Source organism: Lolium rigidum, chromosome 3 (genome assembly GCF_022539505.1).
Source record: "Lolium rigidum isolate FL_2022 chromosome 3, APGP_CSIRO_Lrig_0.1, whole genome shotgun sequence".
NCBI lineage: Eukaryota > Viridiplantae > Streptophyta > Magnoliopsida > Poales > Poaceae > Lolium > Lolium rigidum.
In genome coordinates, this window is record NC_061510.1 from 92,788,144 (window position 1) to 92,799,090 (window position 10,947).

The 10,947-nt window shown below is 43.9% G+C and overlaps 1 protein-coding gene across 1 annotated transcript; it reads right to left on the bottom strand.

Moving 5' to 3' along the window:
* Positions 1–7,014: 7,014 nt before the first annotated feature.
* Positions 7,015–9,830, bottom strand: LOC124695196 (uncharacterized protein At5g41620-like). The gene is made up of 3 exons (XM_047228073.1): positions 9,633–9,830; positions 9,450–9,542; positions 7,015–8,440 (listed from the first exon to the last, which is right to left on the bottom strand). The coding sequence occupies exons 1-3, from the start codon at positions 9,828–9,830 to the stop codon at positions 7,154–7,156; spliced, it is 1,578 nt and encodes a 525-aa protein (XP_047084029.1). The 3' UTR covers positions 7,015–7,153.
* Positions 9,831–10,947: the final 1,117 nt, after the last annotated feature.

Here is a 10,947-nt window from a genome sequence, read left to right on the forward strand (position 1 = left end):
CGCTAAAATGGCTACTCCAGAAAATACTAAGTTGTGTGACTTCACAACCACAAATAATAATGATTTCCTATGCACACCTATTGCTCCACCTGCTACTACAGCAGAATTCTTTGAAATTAAACACGCTTTCTTGAATCTTGTTATGCGAGAGCAATTTTGCAGTGTTAGTTACGATGATGCTGCTTGCCCATCTCAATAATTTTGTTGAATTGTGTGAAATGCAAAAGTACAAAGATGTAGATGGTGACATTATAAAATTAAAATTGTTTCCTTTCTCATTAAGAGGAAGAGCTAAAGATTGGTTGCTATCTCTGCCCAGAAATAGTATTGATTCTTGGACTAAATGCAAGGATGCTTTTATTGGTAGATACTATCCCCCTGCTAAAATTATATCTTTGAGAAGTAGCATAATGAATTTCAAGAAATTAGATAATGAACATGTTGCTCAAGCATGGGAAAGAATGAAATATTTGGTTAAAAATTGCCCAACCCATGGACTGACTACTTGGATGATCATCCAAACCTTTTATGCAGGACTGAACTTTTCTTCGCGGAACCTATTGGATTCAGTTGCTGGAGGTACCTTTATGTCCATCACTCTTGGTGAAGCAACAAAGGTTCTTGATAATATGATGATTAATTACTCTGAATGGCACACGGAAAGAGCTCCACAAGGTAAGAAGGTAAATTGCAGTGAAGAAACCTCTTCCTTGAGTGATAAGATTGATGCTATTATGTCTATGCTTGTGAATGATAGGACTAATGTTGATCCTAATAATGTTCCGTTAGCTTCATTGGTTGCCCAAGAAGAACATGTTGATGTAAACTTCATTAAAAATAATAATTTCAACAATAATGCTTATCGGAACAATTCTAGTAACAACTATAGGCCATATCCTTATAATAATGGTAACGGTTATGGTAATTCTTATGGGAATTCTTACAACAATAATAGGAGTGTACCCCCTGGACTTGAAGCTATGCTTAAAGACTTTATTAGTGCACAAACTGCTTTTAACAAATCTGTTGAAGAAAAGCTTGGGAAAATTGATATACTTGCTTCTAAAGTCGATAGTCTTGCTGCTGATGTTGATCTTTTGAAATCGAAAGTTATGCCTAATAAGGATATTGAACATAAAATTGTTACTACAGCAAATGCCATCCAAGTTAGAATTAATGAGAATATAAGATTGATGGCCGAATTGCATGTTAGGTGGGAAAGAGAAGAAAACGAAAAACTTGCTAAAGAGAATAATGTAGCTAAAGTTTGGACTATTACCACCACTAGTAATGTTAATGATTCACATGTTGCTACACCTCCTACTATCAATGGTAAAATAATTGGTGTTGGCAATGTTACTACTCCTAGTGCAAAGCGTGCAAAATTGCACTGAAACTGCTAAAACTCTGAAATTGATAAAGCTGCTGAAATTTTTCCCAACATTGGGGATGATGATCCCATTGCTGTAGATCATAATGGTTTAGACTTTGATGATTGTCACATCTCTGAAGTTATAAAGTTCTTGCAAAAGCTTGCTAAAAGTCCTAATGCTAGTGCTATAAATTTGGCCTTTACAAAACATATTACAAATGCTCTCATAAAAGCTAGAGAGGAGAAACTAAAACTTGAAACTTCTATTCCTAGAAAGTTAGAAGATGGTTGGGAGCCTATCATTAAGATGAGGGTCAATGACTTTGATTGTAATGCGTTATGTGATCTTGGTGCCAGTATTTCCGTTATGCCTAAGAAAATTTATGATATGCTTGACTTGCCACCATTGAAGAATTGTTATTTGGATGTTAATCTTGCTGATAATGCTACAAAGAAACCTTTGGGGAGAGTTGATGATGTTCGCATTACCGTTAACAATAACCTTGTCCCCGTTGATTTTGTTGTCTTGGATATTGAATGCAATGCATCTTGTCCCATTATATTGGGAATACCTTTTCTTCGAACTGTTGGAGCTATCATTGATATGAAGGAAGGTAATATTAAATATCAATTTCCTCTCAAAAAAGGTATGGAACACTTCCCTAGAAAGAGAATGAAGTTACCTTATGATTCTATTATTAGAACAAATTATGATGTTGATACTGCATCTCTTGATAATACTTGATACACACTTTCTGCGCCTAGCTGAAAGGCGTTAAAGAAAAGCGCTTATGGGAGACAACCCATGTTTTTACTACAGTACTTTTATTTTATATTTGAGTCTTGGAAGTTGTTTACTACTGTAGCAACCTCTCCTTATCTTAGTTTTGTGCTTAGTTGTGCCAAGTAAAGTCGTTGATAGTAAGGTTCATACTAGATTTGGATTATCTGCGAGAAACATGATTTCTTTCTTCGTCACGAATCTGGGCCTAATTCTCTGTAGGTAACACAGAAAATTATGCCAATTTACGTGAGTGATCCTCAGATATGTACGCAACTTTCATTTTATTTGAGCATTTTCATCTGAGCAAGTATGGTGCCTCAATAAAATTCGTCTTTACGAACTATTCTGTTTTGACAGATTCTGCCTTTTATTTCGCATTGCCTGTTTTGATATGCTTGATGGATTTTTCTATTCCATTGACTTTCAGTAGCTTTGTGCAATGTCTAGAAGTGTTAAGAATGATTATGTCACCTCTGAACATGTAAATTTTGATTGTGCACTAACCCTCTAATGAGTTGTTTTGAGTTTGGTGTGGAGGAAGTTTTCAAGGATCAAGAGAGGGAGATGATACGATATGATCAAGGAGAGTGAAAGCTCTAAGCTTGGGGATGCCCCGGTGGTTCACCCCTGCATATTTTAAGAAGACTCAAGCGTCTAAGCTTGGGGATGCCCAAGGCATCCCCTTCTTCATCGACAACATTATCAGGTTCCTCCCCTGAAACTATATTTTTATTCCATCACATCTTATGTGCTTTGCTTGGAGCGTCGGTTTGTTTTTGTTTTTGTTTTTGTTTGAATAAAGTGGATCCTAACATTCATTGTTTGGGAGAGAGACACGCTCCGCTGTTGCATATGGTCAAATATGTCCTTAGGCTTTACTCATAGTATTCATGGCGAAGGTTGAATCTTCTTCGTTAAATTATTATATGGTTGGAATCGGGAAATGCTACATGTAGTAATTCTAAAATGTCTTGAATAATTTGATACTTGGCAATTGTTGTGCTCATGTTTAAGCTCTTGCATCATATACTTTGCACCCATTAATGAAGAAATACATAGAGCTTGCTAAAATTTGGTTTGCATAATTGGTCTCTCTAAAGTCTAGATAATTTCTAGTATTGAGTTTGAACAACAAGGAAGACGGTGTAGAGTCTTATAATGTTTACAATATGTCTTTTATGTGAGTTTTGCTGCACCGGTTCATCCTTGTGTTTGTTTCAAATAACATTGCTAGCCTAAACCTTGTATCGAGAGGGAATACTTCTCATGCATCCAAAATCCTTGAGCCAACCACTATGCCATTTGTGTCCACCATACCTACCTACTACATGGTATTTTTCCGCCATTCCAAAGTAAATTGCTTGAGTGCTACCTTTAAAATTTCCATTCTTTACCTTTGCAATATATAGCTCCTGGGACAAATAGCTTAAAAACTATTGTGGTATTGAATATGTACTTATGCACTTTATCTCTTATTAAGTTGCTTGTTGTGCGATAACCATGTTCCTGGGGACGCCATCAACTACTCTTTGTTGAATATCATGTGAGTTGCTATGCATGTCCGTCTTGTCTGAAGTAAGGGAGATTTACCACTCATTTAATGGTTAGAGCATGCATAATGTTAGAGAAGAACATTGGGCCGCTAACTAAAGCCATGATCCATGGTGGAAGTTTCGAGTTTTGGACATATATCCTCAATCTCAAATGAGAACATTAATTGTTGCTACATGCTTATGCATTAAAGAGGAGTCCATTATACGTTGTCTATGTTGTCCCGGTATGGATGTCTAAGTTGAGAATAATCAAAAGCGAGAAATCCAAATGCGAGCTTTCTCCTTAGACCTTTGTACGAGCGGCATAGAGGTACCCCTTTGTGACACTTGGTTAAAACATGTGTATTGCGATGATAATCCCGGTAATCCGAGCTAATTAGGACAAGGTGCGGGCACTATTAGTATACTATGCATGAGACTTGCAACTTGTAAGATATAATTTACATGATACATATGCTTTATTACTACCGTTGACAAAATTGTTTCTTGTTTTCAAAACCAAAGCTCTAGCACAAATATAGCAATCAATACTTCCCTCTGTGAAGGGCCATTCTTTTACCTTTTATGTTGAGTCAGTTCACCTATCTCTCTCCACCTCAAGAAGCAAACACTTGTGTGAAGCTGTGCATTGATTCCTACATACTTGCATATTGCACTTGTTATATTGCTTTGCATTGACAACTATCCATGAGATATACATGTTACAAGTTGAAAGCAACCGCTGAAACTTAATCTTCCTTTGTGTTGCTTCAATACCTTTACTTTGATTTATTGCTTTATGAGTTAACTCTTATGCAAGACTTATTGATGCTTGTCTTGAAAGTACTATTCATGAAAAGTCTTTGCTTTATGATTCATTTGTTTACTCATTTCATTACCATTGTTTTGATCGCTGCATTCATTACATATACTTACAATAGTATGATCAAGGTTATGATGGCATGTCACTCCAGAAATTATCTTTGTTGTCGTTTACTTGCTCGGGACGAGCAGGCACTAAGCTTGGGGATGCTGATACGTCTCCGACGTATCGATAATTTCTTATGTTCCATGCCACATTATTGATGATATCTACATGTTTTATGCATACTTTATGTCGTATTTATGCATTTTCCGGCACTAACCTATTAACGAGATGCCGAAGAGCCAGTTGTTGTTTTCTGCTGTTTTTGGTTTCAGAAATCCTATTAAGGAAATATTCTCGGAATTGGACGAAATCAACGCCCAGGGGCCTATTTTGCCACGAAGCTTCCAGAAGACCGAAGAGAAGACGAAGTGGGGCCACGAGGCGCCGCCACACTAGGGCGGCGCGGCCCGCATAGGGCCCACGCGGCCCTGTTGTGTGGGGCCCCCGTGACCCCTCCGAGGCTGCCCTTCCGCCTACTTAAAGCCTCCGTCGCGAAACCCCCGAGTGCCGAGAGCCACGATACGGAAAACCTTACGGAGACACCGCCGCCGCCAATCCCATCTCGGGGGATTCGAGAGATCGCCTCCGGCACCCTGCCGGAGAGGGGAATCATCTCCCGGAGGACTCTTCACCGCCATGGTCGCCTCCGGAGTGATGAGTGAGTAGTTCACCCCTGGACTATGGGTCCATAGCGGTAGCTAGATGGTCGTCTTCTCCTCATGTGCTTCATTGTCGGATCTTGTGAGCTGCCTAACATGATCAAGATCATCTATACGTAATGCTATATGTTGTATTTGTTGGGATCCGATGGATAGAGAATACTATGTTATGTTGATTATCAATCTATTACCTATGTGTTGTTTATGATCTTGCATGCTCTCCGTTATTAGTAGAGGTTCTGGCCAAGTTTTTACTCTTAACTCCAAGAGGGAGTATTTATGCTCGATAGTGGGTTCATGCCTCCATTAAATGCTGGGACAGGTGACGAGAAAGTTCTATGGTTGTGGATGTGTTGTTGCCAATAGGGATAAAACATCGATGCTATGTCCGAGGATGCAGTTATTGATTACATTACGCACCATACTTAATGCAATTGTCCATTGTTTGCAACTTAATGCTGGAAGGGGTTCGGATGATAACCTTGAAGGTGGACTTTTTAGGCATAGATGCATGCTTGGATAGCGGTCTATGTACTTTGTCGTAATGCCCAATTAAATCTCACTATATTCATCATATCATGTATGTGCATGGTTATGCCCTCTCTATTTGTCAATTGCCCAACCGTAATTTGTTCACCCAACATGCTATTTATCTTATGGGAGAGACACCTCTAGTGAACTGTGGACCCCGGTCCATTCCTTTACATCGAATACAATCTACTGCAATACTTGTTCTACTGTTTTCTGCAAACAATCATCATCCACACTATACATCTAATTCTTTGTTACAACAAGCCGGTGAGATTGACAACCTCACTGTTACGTTGGGGCAAAGTACTTTGGTTGTGTTGTGCAGGTTCCACGTTGGCGCCGGAATCCCTGGTGTTGCGCCGCACTACATCCCGCCGCCATCAACCTTCAACGTGCTTCTTGGCTCCTCCTGGTTCGATAAACCTTGGTTTCTTTCTGAGGGAAAACTTACTGCTGTGCGCATCACACCTTCCTCTTGGGGTTCCCAACGGACGTGTCATCTACGCGCATCAGATACCACCCCAAAGTGGCGCACCACTGTGGGATTTGGGGTGGGGGTGGGTGTGGAATTATCTTATGCATATGCTTGTGATGGTCTCATTACTACTTTTTTTTGAGTAATATAAAGGTTCACATCTCTATTAAATGATAAGGATCCAAATAATAAAAGGACTATGATATAGTGGGGAAGTTCAATTTATTTCACCATGGTGCAACGTGATGGGGAGCCGCCGTTTTAATCTAGACGTCCAGGCTTTTTTGGAAAAGAAACAAAAAAGTGATTTGCCAACCCCACGGGAAATTAACACTGTGGCAACTTACTTGTGGGTACGCGTTTATATGGGCACGTCAAGACCTTAGATGACTTAGATTTAACTAAATCTCAGTTACATGACGACAAGATGTCATCCAAGTCTCTGCCACAAACCTTGTTGCAACTCATGTACAACTCATAGGCTAGCATGAATCTTAGAGTAAATCTAATAGTGCGGATTTTTTTTCTCAGTTACAACCTACGTGTAACTCGAAAGTTGCAGTTCATTTTTGCACCTACGGAAATCTCAGTTGCAAATAGAAAAATGTCAGGTGCAACCCACCTATAACTACAGGAATCTTGGTTCGCACTCGCAACTAGTACCATATTCCCATGGATCACCAGACAAATTCAATAGGTAACGAGTAGACTGAAAGGTAATAAAAATTATAATTTCTGTCAAATCCGTTTTTATATGTACACAATTCTAGGGGAGAACATAACGGGTAGAGTTTAACACCGGCCAATCGATCCAACTCATAGCTCCATGCCGAATTGCCAATGTCATCATCGTTCCCCCCTTGCTCATTTTGTCATATCACAGTACTGTAGCGTTGTTGTTCTGTGTCGGCATTTCCTTCGTCTGCTGGCGACATGAACATGAACCCATGGCCGGCCAGCATCTGCTCCCTGAGGTTCTTGATGGCCAGGTACCTTTCCGACTCCTCGTCGATGTCCCTGGTAGTATCGCTGCACCCTTCGTCGTCGACGTCCCACTGTTGGCCTCGTTCCGACTCCTGAAGCGATCCCCGGTCGAAGGAGGCGCCGGCCCACGGATCGACGGCGCACTGCGTTCCCGTGCTGCTCGCAGACGCTGCCTTCTTGCACGTCGACATGTCCTTGGAATTGGCAGCAGTGCTGTAGCTCCAGCCGCAGTCCTTGATGTTGCCATCCATGTTCAGCTCGATGGAGTGCATGTCGCTGCCTCCTGAATCATCTTCTTCGTGGTCATCGTCGTCTTCTCCATCCGTCCTCTTGCTGACAGCAACACGAGCAATGCCGTTGGCACCATCAACTTCAGATGCTTGGTGATCGTGACCGGCATCCGCGGCAGATGATTCCTGATGATCCTGCTTCTTGGTCTCCAGGAAGGCTTCGAGCTCGCCACGCAGCAGCTCTACGACGGCGTTCTTCTCCTCGAACTGGAGCCTCGCCTCATGCAGCTTCATCTGGACCCTCTCCTCGCGGAGCTCATCGGCGAGCCGGAGCATCTCCCGCTCCTTGTGCAGCTCCGCCTGTGCCCTTTCGGACTCCCGACACATCTCCTCCTCGTCGACGCCCCTGTCCGCGGCCGAGGACGACGAGGCGGCGCCCCTCACGAGCTCGTCGCACACCTTCTCCAGGCGCTCCCTCGACCTCCTCTCCCTGTGAAGCTCCCTCTCCGCCGCCTCCAAAGAGCTCTCCGTTTCCGCCAGCGCCTTCCCGAGCTTGGCGTTCACCCTCTCCGCTCTCCGCCTGGACCTCTTCTCGCCGTCGAGCTGGTCGGCCACGACACGCACGGTGGCAGCCACCTTCTCCCTCTGCTTGCTCTTCCACGCGTGCGCCTCCGCCGCGAGCCGCTTCTTCAGGAGCTCGACCTCGTCGACGCGGCGGCTCTGCTCTTTCGCGAGCTGCCGCGCGTGGGCGCGCGCGAGGTCAAGCTCGGAGCGAAGCGCGGAGAGGAGCGAGACCGTGGACGGGTTCAGGACACCGGGCCCCCAGATGTTGCCGAGAACTCTGACGAGCTCCTTGGACGCCGTCAGATTGTGGTACATGTCCTGCAGGTGTGCCATTCTGTCCACTGAACATGTGGAACTCGAGTCTGCAGCGCATGCGTGCACCTGAAGAACAAAAGGATGGTTCAGAACTTCTGCTAGCACTTCATAAACATATTATGTGACTTTACTCGATTATTGTCACTTCTGCTAGTAAAGCGATTTTTCTAGTGGCGCCTTGACCTACCGATTAAGTTTTCGCCGTCGGTTTTTCCTTGTGATTCGTGCTACAAAGCACGATTAAGTTTCAATTCCTGTAACTTAGTCTGAACTTAGTGGTGCACGCAGGGATGCACGAATCGCGACATTGTTTGAGTGTTGGATGCTTGACCTGTAGGCCACGGCACCGTTAGAATTGCATTTCCGCTTCTGTTAGGGCGATTAGGTGCAGAAGGAATTATTAGCTAGAGAAAGGACATGGGATGATGAGGAGCTCTTGTCTTGACAGACACACAGTCGCAGCTGAGGCTGTCATGGCCCTCGTCTACAACTGATGCACACCAATGAAAAACATGTCTCAACTACTAACTTGGACAACCGCCCGTCGAATCTGCAATGCCATTCGAGATGGTTCCAAATCAAAATCGATTTGTTTACGCCGCCGTCGACCGCCGACGCCGCATATAACTACAAGATCACAACTGCTCAATCACTAGTCTACTGCATTCCCTAATCAACTGCCTAGGCACGACGAGGGGTGGATGAACGGCAATAGTAGGTGCATAAACAAGTCAGGTTTTGTACAATACTGCAAAGCCTAGTTTGTAGTCTATATGGAAACTGGACAAAGGTGTCACAAAGCATCCTTGGAAATGCAAGCCATGTTCAATGTCAGGCTGGAGTTCTCCCTACTGTAGTATTACGCCATAGTACTACTATGTGTGAGGTCCGGAGACAACTGACTCCATGGCTTGCATCCAAAATGCAGAGTCAGGGGCAGACTTTCAGTTCTTTGACCTACTAACGGTAAGATTGTTACTCTAAAAGAAGATTATCCCGTAGATTAAGTCAGATAAGCAGTAGTAATACAGTAGCAAAGATGAGAAGAACATTGTGAAAGCACAGACTTAATTACCCCAATCCTGCCGCCATTACTCAGCTTATCTGAAAACCACTCTCCGTGATCAGCATCCAAAACCTTGCTCTTCCTTCTTGACCTCTTCGAGATCTACACAAGAGAAACATCACGATCAAACCGCAGAAACTAAACGGCTATTAATGATAAAGCGCAACGAGGCGATCGGCAGGAGACATCCACCTCCACCGACGACGCACAGCGCCGGTGCGCCGCCGAGCCCCAGCGCGCAGCCGCGTCCCTCGCGATACCGGCCTCCTCCTCCTCCTCGAGCAAGCCTCCCTCGTTCATCTGCCACAAAGCGCTGACGAGCTTCCGGGCCGACACCGACGAGTGCATCCCGTCGGAGCGGCAGCGCCCGTTCAAGGACGACTGCGACATCTTTCTCCTGCTCCTCAACACCACGCCTCGCTTCAGCCTCAGCTTACTCAGAGTGTCCGAAGCGCCGGACGACGACGACAGCGCGCACCGCTTGCGGATCTTGGTCGCGCAAGGCCTCGGCGTCACCCCTCAACAGCAGCAGCAACATCCGCTTCGCGCCTCAGCATTGCAGCCTTGGACTCGGTCCTGCGCTTGCTTCTTCTAGGCAAGAACAGTAATGGTGTTAGGCTATATATATCAACAAGCGATCAAGAGGATAGACAGCGATTGATGCAGCTAGCACTAATAATGCTCTTGCATTTGCGTCTGGATTTAGATTTGGATTTTCCTTTTTGCGCAACAACACGGACAGCAAGATCGGTGTGGTCCTTTTATAGAATCAAGGAACAGTAGTTGGATGAACAATGTCACACTCACATCAACTGGTGAAAGGGGAAAAGGAGGATGGGGGCAGCTTTAGTGGAAGGAATAAGAAGCAAGCCAGCTAGATGTGACCTTCACACACCTAAAGGGAAAACAACTAGGATCTCTCCTGATCTCCTTTAAGCAGAGGAAGAACCATGGAACGGGGTTCTGCTAGATTGAACCTAGAAAATAAATGTTTCTGCCAATGCAGCCATCAGGATTAACTGATCAGCAGAGTACAAACAATGATCGACTTGGTGAACCAAGAAAATAACTTTGTATCTGCAAAATTGCTTACCGAGTAGTAAGGTGCTATGCCCATATTACTGTAGAAGGACCACATGTTCAAATGATTTCGAACTGTCTAAATCAATGGCGAAAAAGAGCACAGGGCACTAACAAAAGTAAAATTCTCCATGGAACTTTGAGCCATAGTTGCTAGTTCAAGCACTAATACGGCTAAGAAATAAGATGTTAACATCTGCTGAACAAAGTAATCCCGACCTCAAACAGAACGCAAGAACCGAAAAAAGAGCTTCGAAGTAAAAGGCGCCAAGAATTACTGTAAATAATGAAGTATCTAACGTACCCATCAAAGAGGACGAGAAGAGGATAGACGAAGCCCTAGTTAGTTGCGACGCTTAAATCATCTGCTCCATGATGACATGACCGAGGCGGCATTAGCAGCTGTTTGGGCACACGAGTTGGGGGC